Source organism: Bos mutus, chromosome 15 (assembly GCF_027580195.1).
Source record: "Bos mutus isolate GX-2022 chromosome 15, NWIPB_WYAK_1.1, whole genome shotgun sequence".
In the NCBI taxonomy this organism is placed as follows: domain Eukaryota; kingdom Metazoa; phylum Chordata; class Mammalia; order Artiodactyla; family Bovidae; genus Bos; species Bos mutus.
The window spans coordinates 19,804,394-19,830,677 of NC_091631.1; the positions used below are offsets into that span (position 1 = coordinate 19,804,394).

At 32.9% G+C, this 26,284-nt stretch overlaps 2 protein-coding genes across 3 annotated transcripts in view; one reads left to right on the plus strand and one right to left on the minus strand.

Moving 5' to 3' along the window:
• The window catches only part of IMMP1L (inner mitochondrial membrane peptidase subunit 1), a 478,402-nt gene that overhangs the window by 266,931 nt on the left and 185,187 nt on the right, over positions 1–26,284 (plus strand). The gene's annotated exons all lie outside the window — the stretch shown is intronic.
• Positions 1–26,284, minus strand: part of ELP4 (elongator acetyltransferase complex subunit 4) — a 255,269-nt gene that overhangs the window by 125,970 nt on the left and 103,015 nt on the right. For both annotated transcript variants that reach the window (XM_005890864.2, XM_070383610.1), the window contains exons 7-9: positions 23,908–24,096; positions 8,697–8,805; positions 5,581–5,687 (exon numbers count right to left, since the gene is read on the minus strand). In XM_005890864.2, coding sequence (XP_005890926.2) covers positions 5,581–5,687; positions 8,697–8,805; positions 23,908–24,096 — 405 coding nt within the window. The remainder of the gene's footprint in view (positions 1–5,580; positions 5,688–8,696; positions 8,806–23,907; positions 24,097–26,284) is intronic.

A 26,284-nucleotide genomic window follows, 5' to 3' on the forward strand; every position in this document is an offset into this window, starting at 1 on the left:
GCTGTGGTTTTAGCAGAGAGATTAACAACCGGACCTAAGCTGGCCTCCAAACCTTGCCCTGCTGATGCCTCAAGCTCTTTGAAGTCTGACCATCATACCTGGCAAAACAACAGTGGGAACTAGGATGGTGTCAGATCTAATCAAATTGTTCGCTGCAGCATAGCTAACTGTGGGCTTCACTAATTGGCCCAATTGCGGATTATACCTTTTGCTACAGATTCAGGACAATAATTTAGTTAAATGATGTTTTTTTTTTCCCCTTATCTCTTCTAATTAAGATTCCAAAGTGGGAAGAAATAGGATTAGACAGAGTCTCAAAACTGTTCCTCTTAAGGTGGTATGCACTTCTGATAGGTTCACTGTGATGTGTGAAATATACAGAGCAGAATAGTAACCCAGCTTCTGGAGATGCTGTGAAACCTGTATGATATTACTGTATGACTACATCACTTGAGAATGAAAGTGCAAATATGGAGATGGTAATAAAGTGAACAATAAACTGTGAACAGTATAAAATATTTCTACTGTTCCAGAATGTTAATTTGGGTTAACTTTTGACAAATGATTTTATCTATATGAATAGATGTCTATGTTCCACTTTGGTTTGCTTTTGCTGACTGCAGTATATTTGGGATTTGAAATACCAGTTAATACTTATGCAGGGCATCATTATCAGAAAGGTTTACCTGGACTACATGGTTCATGGTACTACAACTTAATAATGCTCCCGAGCCACACATATATCTTTGGCTATTTATTTATTTTTAAAGGTTTTTTTTTTTTTTTTTTTTGTGGACTATCTTTGAAGACTTTATTGAATTTGTTACAAAACTGCTTCTGTTTTATGCTTTGGTTTTCTGGCCATGAGGCATGTGGGATCTTAGCTCTCCAACTGAGGACTGAACCTGCAGCCCCTGCATTGGAAGGCGAAGTCGCATTGGAAGGCGAAGGCTTAAACACTAGACCACCAGGGAAGTCCTGCTTCTACTTTTTAAATTTTAGTGACATAACTGTGAATTGACAGATAACTATCCCTAGTCCCTACCTCTAGATATGGTAAGCATGCACTCATCTTTCTACTTCTCATTTAAAAATGAGTAAAGCTGTTAAAAAAAAAAGTAGGGGAGTAAGGAAACCTAGGATCAAAGATAGCATGCAACACTCTAAATTTTCCAAGGTTGTCATAGTGACTGACATTCTTGTAGTTTGCAAAAGCCTATGCTTTTCTAACATGTAAAAAAATCTCAAAAAAATTCTACTGAATCCTATCAAGTATACTATACTATTAATATAAAGCAAATTTATATGGATGGCAAATACTATTCTGGTCTTAATACTTATGAATAAATCTACTAAGTATGTAAAAATAACAGTTAATAAATGCCAGTTAATTTTCTGTTAGAAAAAGTTCTTGGTGACTGGAGAGGTGCTGAGGTCCTGTATTCTGAATTAGGGGCAAAGTATAAGAGACAACTTTGAGTAAAGCTGATTTACTTTGATTTTCTGAACTTTTAGTATTCATTTAGTGTACAAAATACGATATTTATGATACTATTTTTGAACCAATTAAAAGGCTATGTAAGTACTGTTTATCCTTATATTGAAAATTTGCAATGAACAGTATAAGTCTTTTGCTTATTTCAGCATACCCCTTAACCACACTTCCTGATGTGAACTTCAAAACACTGAATCTTAGAGCTGGAAAACAATCCCATCACCAAAGCAGAAAACATGTTTGTAATAACCTTTGTGGAGTCTGGATCTAACGTTATAACACATTATTATCATTTATATTAGAAAACTTGATTACTAAAGTGTGTTAAGATATGACCAAACTGAACAATACAAAATTAAAGCAGTACAATAATATTAAACTCAGGTAAATGCTAATCTTATGATGTCATCAAATTAAATGCAGTCACATTTCAAATCCTACCAAATCTCTTAGGTACTATAATTACACCGTAATTACTAATACAAACATAAAACTGGTTAATGAGGATCCCAATGTTAGAAAAGCCTTAGAGAAAATTAGAGAAACTGAAAAACTACAAATCTAAGTAGTTATTTCAGCTTGGAAGTGAAGTTATATAACCAGCTTCTACATTTTACAGAACTTAACTGAAAAGGTAGTGTTTATAGGTCACCTGACTAGTGGAACTTACATAATATTTATAGTTGCATTATTTGGGCTATTCTTTAAACTCTACAATTTATCTGCATTACATATATTTCAGCAAAGATTTTATACCTACTAAGTCTATGACTATTCTTAGTTTGGGGATAGATAAATACAAAGATGAAAAGGACATAGTTTCTATATATCTAGTCTATTGTTATACCTTTTAAAGTCTTTTCACATAAAATATTTAATCACAATATAGAAAATATAATAAGCCAGAATACTGCCAGGTATGCAATAAAGGCTTAACAAATGCTAACTATGAGTGAATGGAGCTATGGTAAGGTCAAGAAATAAATAGTATATTATGGTTAATCAAATATACTCATCATATTTGCTAGAGAATTACTACGTATGATTTACAAAGATTATCAACATTCAGAGAACTGGAAAGCTTTTTCTTTTAACCTGAAGCCATGTTGAATCGACTATAAACTTTCTCTTTTACTTATTCAGAATGCATCCCAGGATTTTAGGGTCGTTCCTATAGACATGATTCTGCTGTTGTTTTGGTAGGGGGGGCTAATTTATACAACTTTATAATTGACAAATACTAAGTATCAGTAAAAATTTACTGTGATTAGACAAATGCTCCAACCCGAATCTGGACAAATACCAATACATGCTCCGAAAAGGAAGAAATATACTTTCGCCTTCTCCAAATCACTCAAAGAAATTAGAGATTACTGATTAAAGTTGCTCTACTTATTAGAGGCCCTGGGTAGCTGTTATAAAAACATATTCAGTTTTCATACGTAAAAAAGGCAATGATTTAATAAATCAAAGAAAAGGGATGCTAAAAATAGGCATGAGGGTTTTTACTTGTTTCTTCTGTCCCTAATTTCCACTTGTGCCACCTTTTGAGACCATGTTACTCACAGTAAATTCCAACATGTAACAAATCTACCTGCCTGGAATCAGAACTAAGTTATTTTTGCTTTACCTGCTAAAACCAACTTTCCTTCTGAAAGTAAGACATGGATTCAATGTCTGGCACATTAGAGCCTCAAACTTTACACACTATTGTAGTGTACATCTCCTCATTTTTTAAATATTGAGGCAGATTTAAAAGATATTTATTTGTTGAGCATATTAAAACACTGTCACTTGATAAAGGAATCTTTCTAGCACCTGGCAGATTTCCTACCTGTTTCCATATGTATTTTATAACATATAATTTAGTGCTATATTTAAAGCACCAAATCTTTTTGTGAAGTATATGATTTTATCCTATATGTATGTACTTCTGTTAGCTTTGATTCTTTAATTGTATTTTTTCTACTTACTAAATTGAATGCTATGGCATAAACAAATAAGTTATTTAGAATATGTTTCACTTTTATTTCTATACTTAAGAAAAAACCATATTCATTAGGTTATAAGCCCAAAAGGTAAAGGATTTGGTCAACTGTACTGAGTATTAACTTTAAAAAGAACCACCACCTACTTGTGTTTCGTTTTCAAATACTGGTTCCAAATCATAGGCTGACCAATTATATTGGTTCTCTTAGTTTAGAATAGTGGGAAGAGAGAGTACTGGAAGAGAAACCTAGATCTTTTATCAGCTCCAGTGGCAACATACAGTCACTATGAGAACCTAAAGTTATTCAAAGGAGCGGTCCCACTTGATATTATATAAGTCCTTTATCACTAATGAAAAAAGACCCAGTTGTGTGTGTGTGTGTGTGTGTGTGTGTGTGAGAGAGAGAGAGAGAGAGAGTAAGCATTCATATTTTTATGAATTCATATTACTGTGCTAACCATTTTCTCAGGGTTCAATATTTTTTTCACTAGGGATTCTTGTTGCTTAGTTTGTATGGTCACAGGCATGATACCTTAGACCTGGTTATCAGAATACTCATCTTGGGAGAAAGGTGCCACATGGAGAAAAAAATCTTACATCTTTCATTAAATACATAAATTCAACCTAAAAGAAAATGAGGAGGCATGCGTTCCTCGTGATGCTAACAACTGTTAACTTTATCCCTCTAAAAGTGTTGGCAGTATTATGGTAAATTACTCTACATTCCATCAGAAAAACTGAAGCAATATTGAACAATTACAGTGTTGGGTTCCATTTCAATGGTTCCTTTCGAGAACTATGGCAAATTAGCTCAAGAATCACTATTTCTACACTCTCCTTCTTTTGGCTTTAAGTGGCTTTTGAAGGGAGTATCCCCAGATGAGAAACTTCCAACACTCCTGCAGAGATGACCTGCTTGAAGAACTGGCTGCCTGATTAACTATTAACTGCTCTCAATAGGATTAGATAATTAAGGACATTGATGACCATTAATTAGGAGGAGGGCACATTAATTTGTCACTGGATAGGGCCCTTACAATGATTTATAGGTTAGTGCTACTTGCAAATGTGAAGGGAAAGAGAAAAAGAGAGAGAACCATTAAGTTACCTTATCAAGTGGCCAGCTAAAGAGGGCAGAGGGTCAAAAAAGGGCCAGAATGGTCACTTAAGGGTGAAGTCCCAAACACCAAAGCAGTGCCAAGCCACATTGACCATCATTTGGTGATGAAGTTAAAAATATGCTAATTTATTGGTGGCAATTCTCTCTTTTTATGGTTTCAAGCAGTTAAGACAAGTGGCCTGCTTAAGAGCTTTTCATTTGAAAAGAGATTAAACAAAATGGTTTGTCAAGGCTGCTTGGCTGTTTTATGTCTTTGTTAAAAAAAAAAAAAATGCACCGACTATACTGATAACTATCACATCACCCAAAAGCCATCTCTCTCTCTCTCTCTTCTGAGCATTTATTTCGTTAATAAATACATCAATTTAATTGCTTAATAGTGCTGTGTTCATTTGCTCTTTAGCAAGATTAAGTTGAAATAAATCTTTTGTACTACTACTTTCTGTCAGTATTGCTGGCATAAAAGTCACAAAAAATGTTTAAGTTTCTGTAGAAATTTACTTAAAGACACTAGTGTAAATTATACTTTGTTTTATTCAGCACAGAAAGCAGAATGGTGATTTCACGAATAGTAAAGAAACCTGCTTTTAGAATGTAGATAAGAATCCTCTATTCTTTGGCATACACAATTGTGGGTATCATTCACATTCCACACATAAATAAGCACAGCTCATTAACATTTAATTAAATATGCTTTTGAATGCCTTGGAAATATGCATATCATACTTACCATGTAAGTTTGGAGCTTACTTTTTAACAGACATTTAAAAGAAAATCATTTTTGCTGTACTCTTCTGATATACCATTAGAATAAAAGATAAAAAAGAATGTCTAAAATAAATTATTCTGTTACAGCCAAAGAACAGCAAAAGCATGAAATATCTCCTATGAACTGCATTAAAGTAAAAAAAAAAAAAGAGAGAGAGAGACTTTTACCTCAAGACTGTGAACTCAAACATAAAAATTCTCTCTTACCTCAATGGTGAATAGCTTCTTTTTTAATTTAAAAGCTAAGTCTTTGACATCTGATATATCATAAATCAAGTTATTAAGCCGAGGAATCTGCCGTATATGAATAAGACCTTGTGGAAAGGAAATGAAAAGAAAAAAAATTCAAACACGCTGCCATTGGATGCATAAATTAAAGAGTCTTACAGCAGAATTCTGTAAATTTACACACAAGCATCCTCCCCCTTTTAAAACTGGAGCTTACTACCAGGAGCAATGAAGCAAATGGTGTGATTATACTCAAGTAATCAGGCAGAATAAGATAAACAGAAATCCTTGTGCGAGGAAAACTAATTGCACTTTGGTACAGAAGTACAGATGTAAAGAGGGATCTTAATACTTGTCAAAACTACAGCTGGCTTGTGTGTGATTTTCTCTTGTATTTACAGTAAGCAAATATGGCTATCACCTTGCGTGCTGCCCACGGCACCACTGAGTGATCTTTATTTTATTAAATGCACCAGTAAGCAGCCAGCAAAACAAGGCTTATGGGTTACTGATAATCAGTGAAGCACTAATGAAAAGTATTTCATTTTATTCACCTTATTAATGACTTGAACAAACCACTGAAGAAAACTACATTTCAGAGCACACTCTAGGATCAAACATTAACCCCCACGCCATCCCAAGACACTCATTTCTGTGGCATGTCAGACCTTTATGGAGCTGTTATAAGCTTTGTAACAGTGCTAGGTAAACCGTGAGCTTTGGCCTCTTGTCAGTAGAAACACTTGCTAATTTTTTCTGACAAGGGCACTGGATGGTTTTGTGCAGCTTAATGCAGTTTCTGACTAAACTCAGGGTCATTTGCCACAGATGAAGACATGGAAGACTCTTCAGTGCATCTCTCTGCCTGACTCACCCCATATTTAAAAATCACCATTCCAAAGACATTGATCCCTCAACATTAGGAAGAAGGCAAAGCCACATTTGAACAAATTAGATAAATCTTATTTATGTAACTGCTTCACTAGTACAATATATAGTTTTTTGTGTGTATGTATTTGGATGCTTAATAATGTATTATTGTTAGTTTAAAAAGGTCAACCTCCATTAGAAATGGCCTCTTCAAAAATATCACTAAAATATCTGACAATTTTTTAAACTTAAGAAAAATGCAAAAACTGTTATTAAGAAGATAGCTTTTACATACAAATTAAAAATATCCCACATGGAGCTTTTTAATAAAATATATTAGAAATAATCACACCATACATTTGCACATTTCTCATTTTAACCTTGCAAGTGTTTGTTTAGCTAACTATTAAATCAGGAGGCTTTACAGAGTGTATCAGTGATTGTCAGGTCCTTCTTATTAACAGAAGCTTTACTCATCATCAGAACCACCCACTCATCTGTGGGAAAAAAAATGATCAGTCCAGAGAGTACAGTACAAAAAATTAAAGCTTTTCAATCCCTGAAATGTTTCAATCAAAATAATATTTTTTGAATATAAAATATCATTTATATTATACTAAACCTATAAACTCCTAGTACTTATAAATGATATTCAGATATAACTTATATAGGTAATGTTTAACTTGAGTTGTTTTAAAAGAAAATGTAAATAATAAAGTATTTTATCCAGTTATAAGATACTTAAGTCCTGGAGCTATAAAGTGCAGCATGGTGACTATACAATACCATATCATACACTTAAGTTTCCAAAAGAGTAAATCTTAAAATTCTCATTAATAGAGAAAAACAGGTGTAACTATGTGTGGTAATGGATGTTAACTAAAATTATTGTGGTAATTTCTCAGTATATACAGAATATTATGCTCTATATCTAAAACTAATACAGTATTATACATCAATTACAGCTTAATATAAATTTTAGAAAAAGAAAGGGAAATAGTTTAATCTGAATAGTTCTCTATCAAAGCAAACAATAACACGGTAAATGAATAATATACAGAGAGTTAATCTGGGCTGATACCAAACGCACTCTTATGCAATGATCATGAGGTAAATTACTTTACATACTTTGTGTTCATAGTTTATATTTTCTAGCCTTTTAAAAAATATTTGACTATTAGATCGTGCTATTTCATTATTTTTTAGAAAGTTTTATGTCAACTCTTCAAAGCACTGGTGGTTATAAGTATACTTTTTTATTTGATAGACTCTAGAAATTGCCACAGTCCTATGATCACAATCTTACATGATCTTGTAGCAGGCTTCAAATAAGGTATTCAGTCTTTAGACTAAGGTTTCCATGCAAGTTAGCAGTTCCACAATAATAATAGAAATAATCAGTATTTACTCAGAAAAAGGAAACAGGTAAAAATCTATTATTTATCACACTCGATTCTTGCCTGGAAAATCCCATGGACGGAGGAGCCTGGTTGGCTACTGTCCATGGGGTCGCAAAGAGTTGGACACAACTGAGCAACTTCACTTCACTTAAAATATTCAGTTTCGAGCTCAGATAAGAATAACTACTAAACTTATCCTATTTCAACAGTTCTATATAGAAACTTTTATTTTAAAAAAATCCCCAAATTAACCAAATGACTAAAACATTATTAATAGCTTCAAAAAATAAAAGTAAAAAGCCTGGTTAATTGACCAGTGTTTATACTAGGGTAGTAATACTTTAAAATTTGCTTATAACTCCAGCAACAAAATGAATGAAGTCCAAATATAATAAAAGATGTTCACTTTCTGAAAATGTGATTGACTGGGACTTTTAAACTATAATATTGTATGAATTTTATTTATCATACAGTTAAGCTTTGTAAAGTATAAACCACTATACGTAGCTGTTATTATAATTAATATAATATTTATTTCTAATATGGCTAATAAGTATGACTGATTTCATAGCAACTTTAGGTACAAAATGTACCTCTGACTGAGCCATGCCTTAGTACCTGGGTTTGACACTTTTCGAATAGTTACCATGGTTCATAGAGTTAATGTAGCTTGGTGACAAACTGCCATAAAAAACTGGCCAGGAAGGAAAAACATTTAACAGATTTATTATAAAATAAAATACATGTTACATGATGGTAGATATTTGTCAAGATTCTTCCAGGCAACAAGAACAGGCCCCTTTCACTCTTAAAGGTGTTGCTTACCATGATAATCCTTATATAACGGGTTGGTTTCTTTCTCAGAACCAATAAATGATTCCAGACCAACTACTGTATCTGACAAGTTTGTAACACGAGCAATAACTGCTTTATTCTGTAAAACAAGGAAACAAAACACTCATGTTATATTTAAAATATAGCATCTAGACAGTGTCATTATGCCATCTCAATGACAAATTGTAGAGAACACATACTATCAACATAGAGAAATAAAAGTTAAAGCTACCACGGGCAGGAAACTGGATGAAAAATAAGCCCTTAATTGAAAATTCCAGCCCATCAAGGTATGCTATTCTAATTTGAAGAGCTGAGGGGGTGTGCCTTAGTTTTTGTAGAAAACGTTAAGTACTTTTTCTCTTAAGAGGCAAAGCTACCTTTATTTTCATATGCTATTATTTTTCAAATTATCCACTGTCCATTGAAAAATCTGATAAACACTAGGATTCAGAAGCAGTATACAGTAAGTAGAATATGGAAGACAAGGTCCCACTATCATCTGTCAGCTGGGACCAGGTCCCAGCCCTGTAACAGCTGAGGTCCTCTGTTATCTTATTAGAAACATGGGAGGGTCTGCAGCTAGGAGTCTGCAGCATGACTAGCTCTGGAGTCTTCATTCTTTCTTTCCAGATGCTGCTATTTGGCTCTGGGTTAATAATAAAGGCAAAGAAAAGGTGCTAGACGACCAGCACTAGACTAGGAGCCCCCCATTTCTTCCCAACACTATCAGACCTGAACCAAAAGTACTGCTGACAATGTATTATAAAACATAGTGTATATAATGTACATTATGTACACAATGTATATAATGTAATATAAAAATACATCACATTTTAAATATCGATAGTTCTAAAATACCCAGAATTTCAAGGCTATAACAAATTTAACAATTAAAAATATAACCATTTAATATTCTTCAGGTTTTCTTGAATTATTTTATTTAAAAAAATTCAGTCTGCCTTATAACCCTTGACAGGGTGATAGGTTAGTAAATTATTTTAAAGGTTATAACATCTTAGACAAATGTTTGATCTGGAGACCTAGATAAGTTGAAAAAAATTATTGCTTACAAAATTTTGATAACTTTGAAACTCCTATTTTACACACTGGTAATGTCTACCATTTAAAAACTAATCTTCTGAAGAAGGATGGGAAATGTAAAACAGTAGGGACAACTTACAGTCTGATACTATATCCCTGTAGAAGAAAAGTCCAGATATAATCATACGTTCACTTTCTGAAAATGTGATTGACTATTGAGCTTATGGGTATTCCCCTGTTTCTTAAGTCCTCTTAATAAAGACTGTATAAGAATAAAAAATAAAAGAGGGCTGGTCAATATGACCTGGTTTGAAATACACAGTAATCTGTCACTAAATATTATGCTAAAGTGACTAGTTAACTCACATCTAGGGCAGTACTTTGAAACTCCTCTGTAGGTAGAAATGTATATTATAAAAAGAATATCATAGCCTTTGAATTAGAACTTTTAAAAGGAAGCAGCAAAAATAATTATCCTTAATTGTCTTTAATAGTTTCAATCACAGGGGCACCAAGTATAGAAAAACAAACATCATTTGGAAATGCCTATTTTTTTTCAAGGCAATTTTTCATTCAATGGTGAGAAAATAATCCAGATTGATCCCTTACTTTCAGTTCTATGCCACAGGGGATGGTCCTACTCCAGGAATAACAGGGGTTTCAGAGGCCATAAACACACTCCTCTCAATATTTCTTTAGCCAAAGACCATTATATCAAACTCATCCAGGTTGGGTTTCAGCCAGTTATTCTTCACCCAAACAAAAATGTCTGCCAGACATTCCAACAGCTGGGAGACAGTTCACAATGAGTCAACTTGAAAATGATTCATTGTGCTGAGTACTGAACAATGTTGGGGTGGGGGTGGGGTAAGGCTGAGTTGGTTGTAGAGGGTGAGAACAAGAGGGAGAAGAATAACCATGTGGTTCTCCCATTAAGAAGGATCTTAGATAACAACCAGCAGACTCTTATCATTTCATTTTTAGGATAAACTCAACTGGGAAGAGTACTCCTGTCATGGACCCTCAGATGAACAAGCACTTATAAAGGCTACTGACAATATTTCTTAATCAAAAAGGTCAGATTTCCTTTTATCTATACTAGAAGACTAAGCCTTTGTATCTAAATAGCTGAAGCTAAAATTATAAAAGTCAATTTCTATTGGAATTCAACTATTAGGATTTCAGTTATATAAACTAGGGCTTTCTTAATGATATGAATAATAGAAATTGTAAGGTTTAAGGATGGATTTAGTCTTCCATGCTAGTAGGATATAAGCAAGGTCCTGCATATTTAAGTGGTCAACTTGACATCTGTTTATTTCAAAGAGGATTTCTTTCCTTACTTTAACCTTAAAATTTACTAAATAAACTACTTCTCCTGTAATATCTGTCTACATTGTAAGTCTTTTAAAGAAATTTTGTGGGGGGTTAAAACAATCAATTGTCTACTTTGCAGAGGAAAACTAATGAATTAATATAAAATATACAGATAGCCTAGATTTTAAAATCTCAGAAACTCATTCATATATTTCATTTATTACGCGTCTAAGTTCCGTAGATTTACATCAGTTAAAAACTACAAATTAAATTCTATCTTAAAAGCTTCTATGAAGTATCAGAACAAGAATAAACTTTTTAATATTACCATAAAATAAGTTACATTTAACAGTGACTTTACTGCTTTCTGCACAGCAATTTTGGAAAACAGTTTATGTAATGTGGCAAACAAGATTAATTGTGAAAGTTCTATAGAATTTGAAAAATGTCTATAAAATAAAAAGCACAAGAAATTACATGAAAATAACATCTAAGTTTCTGAATGAGATAAAACTTAATTATAAACTCATTTCAGTCTTCCAGTTATTTGGAAGAGCATAAAAGATATTTGAGCATGTAAATGTACTTACTTTTCAAAAGTTCAAATAGTGCTGAGCTACTTCTTTACCTCCAAGGCTCACAGGGAGGGTGGTATATTGATGTAATCCTATCTTAAAACTACTCTCGTCAAAAGGTCTTTCAAATCATAGCATGAATACTAAATGGTCTTTTAGATAAAGGTAGGTAAATTTATTTAAAAGAATCTAAAATCAACTGCTTTTAAAAACCCTTAAAAGCATAATAATCACAATTCACTTTAGGAAGAACACATTATGGATAATAAATTGCCTTATTATAACCCGAAACATTCAGACAGCTTTAGCATAATGATTTTAGCAGAGATCTTGAAACTGGAACTTCTATATTCTCATCTTAAAAGATTCTAAGTGTTTTTATGTTATTAGCTAAGATGTGAAACCTTTTTGGTCTATAGTATATGTATATATCTAGAAATGGAGAAGTAAAGGTATTTGTGCATCCATTACTTAGACATAAATTTTGAATAATTTTTGTATTAATTTTGAAGTTAATACAATATAGTTGCCAGTAAGGAACATCTGAAGAAGGATATTTGGAACTCAGAAGTATGAGTAAATTAATTGCTACACTGCATGCATGGCATAATGATATCACCCACATATATACAATGATACTGCCACCCCTCCTACTTGCCCATCTGGATGAGAAAATCTAGGATGACTCAAAAATCTTTCTTACACTAGACAAATCTCCCCTTCAGTCCTGGGTGAAAGTTGTCAGCTCTGGATAGTAGCCAAGACATGACTAGGAGGGAAGCCAGAAGAGAAGAGAGCCAGGGTCCAGGAGTTTTAAGACTTTGCTGGCAATCTCAAATAGCATTGTGTTAAGTTACAAAAAAGGTTCTTAAAACTTTCTGTTGCAATGCAATTTCTTAATTACGGAAATCTAAATTATGTCAAATGATGTTGCAGATAAAAAAGGCACATCAGAATGCCCAGTTGACTACCTTCTTACTCCAGTTTTAACTTCACAGAAAAACTTTACAGAGTTTTTGTTTTGATTGTTTCTTGTTTGGTTTTATAGAATGTTTCCTATTTGCTCGTATAGAATGGGAACCTCTTTTTATTAGGAATCGCCAAATCCATTAAATGGATTTTAAATAAAGGAAGGTTAGTTTAATGCTCTTTTCCAATTCAAAGCTCATAAAGTCAAAATCATGAACTTTGTTTTAAGAAATAAAAATTCAACTACTGCCATCAAAAGCTCCCTTCATTTTCTAATAAAAATACTTGAGATACTTATTCAGAGTAACTAAGTAACAGTCAGACTATATCAAACCCTAAGTGTTTCCCTCCTCACTGGGACCTAATTACCTCAGCAACATAAAAGAGACAGTTTGCACCAATACAAAATATACTTCCAGGAAAGATTTTAACAAGAAAGGTAAAAAGTAATTAACCAATCACTTAATTATCAAGAAGCCTGAAAGGAATAAACCAACTGACATAAAGTATTTATGCAATGCCTCAAATTAGAATAAGTTCTTGGGTTACTCAAATGAGAAAGAGAAAGCACACCGTATGAAGGACAGAGCTCCACTCAAGTACGGCACACATCAGGTTTGGGACTACAACAGCACTATTAAGTTAATAGTGAAGTTAAAATAGAAATATTTATGCTACTTTATGTTTCACCCTACCACGTGACATGATGTGTGTGTCTACTGTGGGGAGGGAATCACCACAAGAAAAGCAAGTGTTTTACTTAACAGCTCAAGTTATAATAACATATCCTGAAAAACGATATTAGAAACACAATCATACTACAACTCATAACATTTTCTTGGTCATGTAATAAAAAAAAACCAAGCTTGAATGAAAGGATAAACCTAGGGATATTTAATGAGGTATTTGTTTTCCCATGCTTATTAAGTTCTCCATTCAACTGAAATCAAACTTATGAAATAATAAAATCAAAACAGTTACACAGTTTGTAGCTTCTTACATGCCTTCCCTCACCTTCCCCAGACTTGCCACTTACTTCTATGGATTAGATTATTATTTGATTAAAAAAAAATTGAAAGTGAGGAAATAGTCATATTCATAATTATTTTGAGTTTAAGAAAGAATATAATTTTATTAAAAAGTATGCTAATATATAATATTAATATATTAGTAAGGGTATTAAATTAAGCTTTTATAGATTTAATACTGAACTTTACTCAAAGTCACAATTTTAAAATATGGAGGAGCTTTTGTAAATTAAAACATTATAACTGCCAACATTTTTTTGGTTGTACTGTATACCAATATTCATGTAGGGAAATCATAAAACAAACATATTTTGGCTCCTTTTTCTAATGCTTAAAACATGTCCACAAAGTAGCCTACCTCAAGGGCAAAAGAAACTGCTGAGTATGATGCCAAATTTTACTAAGATTAAGCAATGGAGCCGTATTTTGTATATTTTCTATGTGATCAAATACTAATATTCTAAATTTTGGTGTGAAATTGCTGGCTTAAAACTGAAGCATTTTTAAAATAACACATGATGTTATTTTCAGAAGTATTATTTACATGTACACTGGTCTCAAATACTACACGCTTTTGCAGAACATTTTTTTACATCAGTTTTATTTTTTAGTATGCTATTATTAAACATTAAAAAACTTATGCATTCTGAAAACCCTTATAAATGGACTGAACAAAACACTATAATGAATAGCCTGAATAGTTAATGGCACAATACTAAAAATTAATTTTAGTTTTAATAAACTATATATCTAGTTTCATATTATAGAAATTATTCACATGGAAATTTGCTTGTTTTGTTAAATCTTTTATGAGTAACTTCCTATATCAGAAATTTTTTGCTCACTGCTTTACACATGAAACCCTTAAAATGCAATTCGCGGATGTCCAAAAGCTCACACCCTGCCTGGAAAAACAATTGCTGATATCCAAATATCAAACAGAGCCTCCAGCTGATGTGTGGGATGCAGTGGTAGGTTAAAGATACTAAAGTTTAAAATCAGCTTAGAATAATCCCATATTGAGTATAAAATTATAGCCTGTCATCAGGAACAGACTGACAGAGCCAGGTCCAGATGGGAGACTGGCTGGGAAAAAAGCTGAGGCAGGTGGGAAAGTGATGGGAACCTGACGGAAGACAGGACTACTCCCTCTGCTGGCAAGGTTCTCACCTGCTTGAATTTGTAACTAATGACTAGCTTTCCTTTAATTATTTAAGATAAAACCAATAAATTATGTAAGGTGTGTCTTTTTTTTAGTTGGCTGTTTTGTATTTGCACATTTTCAAACTCATGGTATCCTATCTTTTTCACCAGATTAATTTCCCAGAGATGTAAGGATCCAATGTTTCACCAGGAGGTCCAATTATTTACCTTATAATTTAATTGCAATATAAGCATAAACAAATACAGCACTGCCTTTATAGTCCATCTTTAAAAATTAAAAATGCACTTGATTTATGTTTATTGACATATAAACCTTCTGGAAGGAAAAAAAATTTCTTGGGCTACAGACTTCACAATCTCTTTCTCAGGCACTGCATAATGCCCTGTAATGAAATAATATAGAAATGAACCATATAAATCAACTATACAGGGAACAAGGAAACAGCATGTCACAGCAAAACAGCATAGATGTACAGCGCCAAACCTATCTGATAATCTAATGATCTGAGTTTACAGATATTATGTACTAATATGTTAAGAAATTAAGAACTAATGTTTACACAAAAATTTTGTTAAATTTTACAGAAAAATTATTCAATGTTTGATTTTCAATGTAAGTTAATAGCTGCAGCAAAAACATTTAGTAAAAATCTGTTCTAAGATTTTGGCCTACAACCAGAAGCTCCCAGAACAGGAGGGATCAGCTTTTTCACCCACTGTTCTCATCTGAATCCTGGCTTAAAAGCTATTCCAGCTCCCAGCTTTCCAGAAGGCTCCATCCCAGGAATCCCTGCCTGCCATTTGGTTTGCTGATTTTAATCTCTCAGGACTTTCTTACAGTGGCTCTACTATGCTGAACTGGCACTTGCTTCTAGAAGTGAGTTATTATTAAACCTGTAGGTCAATTGTGGCACTAACAACTCTTTGGAAGCTTTCAGCCACAGTGTACAATTTGCTAGTCTAATTAAATATTAATTCTAAGTGTTACATTTTGTGGCTAAGAGCTTTTATTTTCCATCATCAACCGGGAAGAGAGAGAGGTTACAAGGCTAATTTAATCTCTCCCCCTATCCTCCCCAACATTAAAGATTAACTACATAGGGTGTGAAAACATTATTAAAGAAGCAGGAACTCTTTATATAGTAATAATAATGCAATTAATAGCAAAGGGCTAAAATATAATGTTTAGGATATAATATATGACCTGGTACTTAAACAGCTTTAAATTATAATTCGTTACAAGCATGTTTTGTCTCAGTATTAAGAACTAAGTAGCACCCTTCTTTTGAAGACAGTAATCTTTCTTTAAGGGAAGGTATGCATGCAAGTATATAAGTAGGAATAATTCAAGACTTGCATTTTCTTACAGGTATTTTTCAGAAAGCTTGTAACACTAAAGATAAAAAGCTTAGTAATTCTATTTGTAAAATAAATACAAAATTAAATAAAGTTATATTTCTTTTCTGTATACAAAAAAAAGTGATGTAGTAGAGTAGACTCTATAATAAAAATAATGTTAAGGACCCTTCCCTTTTTTCCCTTCTACCATGTTCAAGGAGAAAAAATGCAGAGTCCCTTTCCGATTCTGCGCCCAGAACAGTTGTGTCCACGCCTGGACACTGGGCATTATAAAGACTATGCAGTCCAGCAGCCAAAGATTCCATATGCCTGAACAGATGACTCAATCTCCATACTGTGATGAGATATTTCACTATTTCTATCATTGATATATTTGAAAATTTTGACTCTAAATAATACTTTAATGACCATCACCACTATAAGGTACTATGGTATGAATTGTTATATGAACCAAAACTTCATAAAGCAATTTTAGGCAAAGCAAAAAAAGTCTTTAAAACCAAAATTATTTTTCATTATATGCCTTATTGAATATGCTTTGGTTAATTATAATAAGAGGTTTCTAAATGTTTTTTCTTTTGAAGATACGTATGGATCTTACTGAGAATTTTAAGTATGCTGTCCTTATTTAATATGCATATTGATATTAAGACCAAATGGCAGATACATTGCTCCTAATTCTCTATATAGACAGAAACTTATAAGCAATTTGGAGATTATCTGTGTAAAAACTTTCAAATATCCTTGACCAAGAAAGTAAATCAGATATATATGTATAATGAATACAAGCTAAGATTTGATTTAAAATTTAATCAGATACTATATTGTGTAATACAAAATATGAGCTATAAAAATCTGTAAATCCAAGTGTATAGGAGTACAGCTGAAACACAGTTCTGTTATTTGTTATTGTAAAAAAAATAACAGACTCTGCTTACAACCCAACCAAACTTGTATGAAGCTACAAAATTTTCAAAGACTGGAATTTGACACATATGATGTAAAATTAAAATGATTTTAACATGATTCATTTCATTTTTAAAAATTATTTCTATTTAAACTTTTAAAAATATTTATTTCTTACAAACGATATCAGATCAGTTGAGAAGGTCTAGAAAAATAAAGGCAGATTCTTAGTTGAGAGTATGAAAATTTGTTACCCAGAAAATCTGACTTTATCCTTTAGTAATTGATAGTCATGATCAAGAGATTAAATCTGTAATTTTCATCCTTAATATTTGTTATGCCTTTCTATTATGATGCTCATAGCAACAATTACATAAAAATATTTTCAAAATGTTATATTTTTAAACTCACAAGAGTCTGTTATTCCTTTACCATACAATTATTCTTAGTTTGTTTTAAGAATAAAAGATTTCACACTGAGAGAAATTCACAAGGTTACTAGAGTCCACATTTCATAATCCCGTATTAGTAGTTAGTTCCAAAGTTGTCCATTGCTTGACTTAGAGTTTAGTTGCTAAAATACTCAGCATGAACACAAAAGTTTATGGATGTGAAAATGTCTGTTCTGAATTTCTCTACACTGCAACATACTGGATGATTCACTTCAGTGAGTTCAAAGTTTTTAATATATTAATATTAAAGAAGATATATTTGAAATTATATCAGTTAAAATAACACACTAAATAAAACTCCACTCAATTTTCAAGAGATATATAACAAGGGCCTTGCTTCCTGCTTTTCTTCAGAAAATGAATTTTCCTCAAGCAAACTAATGTCAGTGATAGGTTTCTGCAGTGACATAGCTGGAGGTGGGGTAGGGGGAGGGAAATTCCACAGATCAAACTGCTGGAAAATAGTGGCTATATGATAGAAACTGAATAGTCTATTATTGACCAAGTGCCAATGATGACCAATAAAAATATATTACAGGCCAGTTTCAAACCTGAAATCTGCTCTGAATAAATGAAGGTTTAAGTCGTTTACCAACTAATGATCAATAGCAAATACATTAAATACTTGCAATACTAAGAATTATGGCAGAATGAGAAAATCTTATTTCATATTTTATCATCAGTAATGTCAAGGAAGTTTCCATTCCTGCATTATTATAGTTAAGGAGAAATTTATTGGGTTGTTTATATTTAAAAATTCCTTGGAAGTGTAGATTGTGACAGCTTGAACAGATTAGCAGTGATGAAAAGTAAATTTTCTTTTTGAAAGGAAAGCTGTGAGAAAGGTATAGAAAAATAACCTTTCCTATTTTAATTACAACTGTAAGTGCTTTGATATTTATTTCCTGACAGTTTCAGGTAAAAGTAATTTCAATCAATAAAAAACATAACTCAAGAACAACCTATCACAGATTGTGAAAATAAAATGCATAAGCTAGGGGAAATTTATTTTCTTTTCACATCATCAGTATAGTCATAATAAGGCATGAACCTAAGTTTCTATCTCTGAAAAGAATAAATGTTATTGGTCACCATTTTTCTTAAGCAGAACTGTCACTGGGAAATAAAAATAATATTAATTTAAAAGGCACAAAATATTTGTATAATTTGGAATTTCGCTACTAGTAAGCCAGTTCTCATTTATAATAAGACCAGAAAACCTTACAGTTCTGTATCTTGCCAGATATGGAAATCAAACAGTATTCTACTGTAACAGCTTCAAAGTTATCACTGTGTTAAAAAAAAAAAAAACAAACCTCATTAAAAAATTTCGAATGGTGTACAAACATTTGTGTTTCTACCAGTAAATGGGGGGGAAAAAAAAAAAACAGCAGAATGTTCAATGTAGCTGAAATATAACAACCTATAATATGGAAATTTATACTTAAGTTTGTCAAAGATGAAATAATATTCTCTTACTTAAGATAACAGGAAGGAAGAGTTTCAAGGTAGGGTTTTAATTACTTCTCTTAGATGTAACCTTTCCTCTTTCTTTTTCAATCCACGACAACCTTCACTCGACAACAGAGTTTTGAACAGTTGAGTTGTGAGAATGTGAGCAGCTGCTGTTATTATAACTAAAGGTCTGTCTACGGCTTGAGTCTGAGAGACCACATGTTCGGCTGTCCTCTCATCTCGCCATCCTCACCAATTAACTATTAACATGGAGGGCTGTACACATGCTCTTGGGGGCTCTTTAACAGGCTTCTTGGCGAGTGGAACAACTACACAGCAGGGATCTGGGAACTGGGTAATACTGGAATATAGGGGAGCCGTCCGTAGTTTCCCTCCTTCTAATGACACTTTACTCCACAGTCCAGCATATAACAAAGTCTGTGTTTAACTTGGCCATTTTCACATACATTTTTAATAAAGTGTCTTTGGGTAGATAATAAAACTATATTCTAGCAAGACACAATATGAGTAATAACACCACTTACAGGGAAAACTGTTTGGGACTATACATGTATATATATTTTAAGTCAATCATACTATATTTGATGAATAATTTTAGTGTTTTCACCTAACAGATATTTAGAATTTATTTTTATGCATTTGTTTCAATGTATGCTTGTTATTTCCTGTGCTGTGATGAAAATAATCTTTAACCCAAAGGAAATAGACTATATCAAGGTCAAAGTTGTGAGGCTGAACACAAAATAGTTCAAATACAATTCTTTTTCACTCTACTTGCAAAAGTCTTATTATAACAATGTTAAAATCAGTTTTGAATCTGTGTCATTATTTTCCCTATTTTAACTTTTTCCCCTCTTTGTAATTTCCTTAACTATGTGTTCCTTCTCGACAATGAAATTAAACACGGGAAGCATGCCAGAAGTACAATAAAGGGTAACTAATCATTACTGTACAAGTCTGACAGAATGCTAATAACCAAAGTAAGAACACTGATTGGCTGTTTTTCCAGTCTAAGAGGAATAGATATTTTATGTATTTTTAATCTAGTGTTACTTAATGTAACATATTCAAATAAAGGTGTCACAATTCTATTACCTATAGGTGTTTAATTATATGACACTATTTCCAAGGATATCAAACTGCATTTCTATTTCTTGCAAAAATCCACTTTACTGTCAAATATCCAGCTCAAGCATCCAAAACACATACATATACGAGTCGTCTGCTCCATCCATCCTATCTTTCACATTGAAAAAAATTCCAGGAGGATGGGACCTTGCTTGTTTTATTCACTACTGTATCCCCATGGATGCCTAGAATAGTACCTGCAATAAATATTTGTTGACTGAATAAGCTAAATTATTCAATCACCATTTAAAGTTTGACTTATTAGAGTCTTCAGGGGTGGCACTGGTCATAATTGAGAGGAAGCTACTGTATGATGTTAAAAAGAGTCATGTTACAACAAGGGGATGTTACTAAGACTTCAATGGCTGTTTGACTTCAGCCATGCTTTCTAACCTGTCTTGCCTGTGAGAAGATCTTGTCTATGTCATTCATGAAAAGAGGCAGAAAGCTGAAGACGTCTGTTGCTTTGATGCACTTACATACCTTAGTTTTCGAATCCGATCTCTGTTCAAATTCTCAAGTTTGGAGGTCTGTTTAAGTAACAATAGTGAAGGTGACAGTCGTTAACATATAATGAGTGCCTTCCATGTGCCAGCACTGGGTCAGTCCACGTTATTGCTAATGTTCCGAATTTTTGAAAAGAAGAAGCTGAGGCTGAGAAAGTTAGATTTGACTAAACCATGCAACTAATTGGGTCTGTCTCTCTCCAAGGCCCAGGTTCTTTCTATCACTGAATGCTACTTTGTGCACAGTTTGCTTCTTAATTTTGGCCCTATTTAGTACTTCATTAGTACCAAGCAGAATAGCAGGGTAGTTGAGTGTGGTAATTGAAGGGGGACCTGCTTAGATCTAAATCTTGCCATTCTACTACTTGTATGATCTTGGGAAAGTCACTGAAATTTTCAGTCTCTTGTTTCTTATCTATAAAATGGAAATAATGACAGTACCAACAATATAGGACTAAATGATGATGATATATAAGGATTAAATGAGTTAATATTTGAAAAGATCTCAGGACTGCAACTGGCCTACAGAAACCAGTGTAAGTTCTTATTAGTCAAACGCACAGTTTCCTGATTCTGTATATGCATATGTCTTAATTAGCTTTGTAAGTACTTTTTATTCTCTTAGCCTAAACATTGTGATTTTCCTTGCCAGTCTTTAAGAGTTAAGAGTTTTATACGCTATTTATTGCATATCATGACTGGTTTTAGCAAACTGTTAAGTTTTATATTTTCTCCTATGTATTTGGATTAAAAAAATGGTCAGGTGTCATGCTCAAAGAACAAGGAATTTTTTTTTATAACTCCAGTGGTATTAGGACTACAAGACTACTATATGATAGCTAGGCAAAACTGTTCAGGGAAGAGACTGGTGTATTTATCACCAAAGTCTGACCATATTTCCTATTTCTACTTCAAAATAGTCTCTTAATTGGTATTTTAAAATGTATAATTTAAATTATATCTTTTTCAGTAACATAAGAAGTTAAAAACATCTATAAAATACCAAAGTTCAAACACTGGTTAATGTTCAGACATCCAGTTCACCTTATCATCTCAACCACTGTTTAATCAGTGGTGAATACTGGATGATCTAAGGTCTTATAATATTACTCCTCCTCCCTTAGACAGAGGCTTAGAGGAATCACTGTCACAAACATTCACAACAGGTTTGGAATCTCTTCTCGAAAAAGCAAGAATGATCACTACCAAAAATGGCTTAAAATTTTTTTTTTCTTTCTCTTCTTTATTGCATAGGCACCCTTGGAATAAATTTTAAAATCACATATATACATATATTTGTTTCATAATTGTTTTGGTTCTTAAATTTAAGTCTGTGATTCATTCTGAATTATTTTGTGTGTATGACATGAGGTAAGGGTCCAAAGTTCATTCTTTTGTCTGTAGCTATCAAGTGGTCTTGCCAGTTGTTCAAAAGCTGTTCTCTTCCTGTTGAATGGTCTTGGCGCCCTTGTTGAAAACTGGTTGAGCATAGATGCCTGGGTCTATTTCTAAACTCTCAATTCTATTCTGTTAATTTATATGTCTATTCTTATTCAAGCACTAGACTTCTTATAGACCTCCAAATTTCAACTATATCTGTTATATTTCTGTTAATTTAACTAAATGTAAAGTTCTCATGGACCTCTGGAGTGTCACCAAGTATACAGTCCTTGTTTCTTTGACTTGCTTGAATATGTCATTTAAGTTCAGATCTCAGTTGTAAAACAGGGATAATGCTTAACACATCCAAGGACAGGAGCCTAGCTTAGGTGAACCCTTATTTTCCTATGATTCTAGAATCTGATTTTCTGGGTTCTAATTATAGTTTTTCAAGTATTTAACTTTGATCTAATTTCTTAATTTCTCTTTACTTCAGTTTCCTTATAAGTAAAATGGAGACAATAATAGCATTTACTTAAAAATTCCATAAGAATTGTTAGGTACTGACCTAAAGTGCTTGCTGGTTACTCTCATTGTTATAATTGCTGTGTCTTAGAGAAGTAAAACAAACCTCAAAACTTCTCTGCTATAGTTTACTCCAAATCAAAATGTTTTATTATGTTCATCAGAAAAGATTTAGTGATTTCAGTAATTTAGTTATTTTGACTTTCACATTCCCTTCATTACAGCAGATATTTCAGTTATTTCTAGTATCATGTTGCAGTTTATATTTATACACACACATAGTGTATATGTGTATACTGCACACGCATACACACACACTCACTGTAGAAATACTTCCAAACTTGCCATTTGAATACTCTTAGGAAAAGAACTTTTTGAACCGATGAAGAAATCTTACAAAGACCCTTCTTTCCCTGGGGAGATCGGTTTCTTTTTCTGAGAGTATAGCTTCAGAATAATTTATACACACACACACATATCTGAACAAGAGGCAAGAAAGGGACCACTCTTATGCAGATCAGCTTCTTTCGTCCCCATTTTTTTTACTATGGTAAAATATATATAATGTAAAATTTACCATTTTAACCATTTTAAAGTGTATAGTTAAGTGGTATTAAATACATTCATAATGTGTTACCATCACCACCAGCTATCTCCAGAACTCTTTCCATCTTCTAAAACTGAAACTCTATACCCATTAAACAATAAGTCCTCATCCTCTCCTGCCGTCAGCTCCTGGCAACCACCATTCTACTTTCTGTCTCCATAATTTTGACCACTCTAAGTACGTCATATAAATGGATTCACAGTATTTATCTTTCAGTGACTGATTTATTTCACTTAACAAAATGTCCTCAAGATTTACTCCTGTTGTAACACACATCAGAATCTCCTTCCTTTTTAGGGTTGAATAATAACCTGTTGTATGGATACGCCACATTTTGCTTATCTATTCAGCTGTCAGTGAATAGTCAGGCTGCTTCTATATTTTAGGTCTTGTGAATAATGCTGCTGATACATAGGTGTAAAAATATCTCTTCAAGATCTATATTCAGATTGGTTTTATGATCAATGAAAAGATACTGCAGCAAAATTAACCTCATGTCACAATGATATTAGCAAGTTTACAGTAAATTCAAGAAAAATTATAATAAAATTAGTAAAGATGAAGTTACCATATACTCACTGTATATTAAAACCATAGATACTAAAGAATTGAATAATCTTAAAAGATATCTTGCTGCTTTGGCATTTTAAGCATCTAAAATCTCTTTTACACAAACGGCACGTGAAAATAATTTATAAAGCATTTATATACTGCTCTTTAACAATGACCCATGAGTTGGGAGAAAGCAGTTTTGGGAAATTCTTACCTGGATAAGGTGTGTTGGCATTGTAATGATACAAGCTGAAAGAGAGGTTCGCAGAAGCCCACGGAGTATATAGAGGAACTTCGTGAGGCTGTGACTCGTGTCACAGTTTTCTGTACAGCAAATATCATCTCCCCACAAAGGTGAACCAAGATTCTGGATTCCTATTCTTAAAATGTTTTTCTGTTTTTTCTAAGGGAAAGTGAGAGAGAAGTAAACACATTTTTAGTAAATGACAGGATACCTCTTTTACTTTTATCTGCCAGTTCTTATTTTTATTCAAAACAGATCTGAGAGATAATGTCAACAGATGTGGGAAAAAACTTCATGTAGTATCAATAATAAGGCAATATTAAGGAGATCTTTCAGATTATGATACTATAAAAAATAGCAGAACTATTTTTTTCTTGTGCTTTTTCCTTTTGAAAAATTGAGTATCACAGGCCTTAAACCTTTAATTGTTTCTAAATTTTAACAGTGACTACTCTAAGAATTATGTTTGAGGCAATTAAAGTAATACATAACAAATCACAGATAAAAATAAGGAGAATCTAAACTAGAATGTGCACAAGCCATTCTTAGTATTATAAAATTCTGTTTTACAACAAACTACAGAGTGCTCACTATTTCTCAGATGAATTCTATCACGTTAATTGCTTACTATTCTGTTTGGAAAAAGTTTAAAAATGTATTTTTTGGTGTTTAACATTTTGTACTTGCCTCAATTTTTTCTTCTTGAAGCTACTTTTATGATAATTTGACACTTTTCACAAAACAGGTGAACATTTAGAACTTGAGCCCATTGACATTAAGGTGAGAATAACAGTTAATGATATTTCTTGGGAAAAGAGCATTGAAAAACCATTAAGTAAAACCTAATTTGAATGTCAATAAATGTCTGCCAGCAGATATGTTTATAATAAATCTTACTGTTTGGGTTATTCTAACCAGACAAATGTTTTGCAAATGCTTTCCTTAGCAATTCAGCAAAATTTCCAGGCAAAGGAAGGAGCTATTAGCAAAACCTGGCACATTGAAATAATTGGAAAATCATTACAATTCTAACAGGAAAAATAAGATTTATTTTTCTAAAGCAAAGATTTGGAACGTGCCTCTTTAGAACCGATTTCTGATGAAACAAGATCCTAAACATGCTATTGCTATAAAATGCCATTAATAAAATTTATGAAAGTGATTTTGTGTATTTCTTTTCAAGGATGATTTATTGATAAAAGGAAGTAGGGAAAATGAATAAAACATTGAAATGTTACAAGAGGAAAACCTAAGAAGACAGTAGTTAGTAAGATAGGTAAAACAGAGGCTTTTAAATATGCACTGTATAGCTATGCATGATTTTGGACAAAACACTTACGTTACTTAGGTCCTAGTTTTCTCATCTCTAAAAAAAAAAAAGGATAGAACAGAAGATTGCTCTATGAGCCTATGCATGCCTGCGTGTGTGCTTAGCTCTGTCTGACTCTTTGCGACCCCATGGACTGTAGCCTCCTCTGTCTTGGGATTCTCCAGGCAAAAATACAGGAGTGGGAGGCCATTTCCTCCTCCAGGGGATCGTCCCAACCCAGGGTTCGAATCCAAGTCTCTCGTGTCTCCTACACTGGCAGGCAGATTCTTTACCACTGAGCAACCTCAGAAGCCCCTATGAGACTATATAATTCCTCAAATATATAAAGTGATACAACAGCCTGTATAAAACTATGAGAATGAAATTTAAAACGGAAGAATTTAGTCTAAGCACATTTGAGAAAAACTTTTTGACTTCAAGGACCTACGGCACAATGACAATATCAAGGCTGTTGGGTCAGTTTCCTTTCTGCTTGCCTTGAGGGTATGACGACAATATGATACCCTAGGTTGTGATCCTCAACAGTCCATAAAAAATGCTTTCTTTGTGTTTCTGTATTGAATAAAATAATGTAGTATATGTTAGAAGTATAAATAAATTTCTGATGAGTTCCTGTGAAGTATCTGTGAAATATAACAGGTTATTCATTTTTCTGTATTACTTAGAAACTCAGAATTCAAACAAAATGGCAAGAGTAAGGTTCATATTCTCATCCCCAAACTTGCTATCTCATGATCTATAGCATAAGTTAGACACCTAAAAGAATGAGCAACCTGGAAAAAAAATTCCCAAACAAAATCTAGATATTAGAATGAAATCTGATGGTAAAAGGAGAGCAGCATCATACTGTGTACCCTGTCAACATTTCAGAAAGGTCAGCGGTATTTTAACCCACAGTCATCATTACCTACTACTGTTGTATCAAAAAGTTTATACAAGTTTATAACAAAATTGCTGTCAGGTGCAGGATCAGGACAACCACAGTTTAGTGACTTTGACAGTTACACTGATATACAC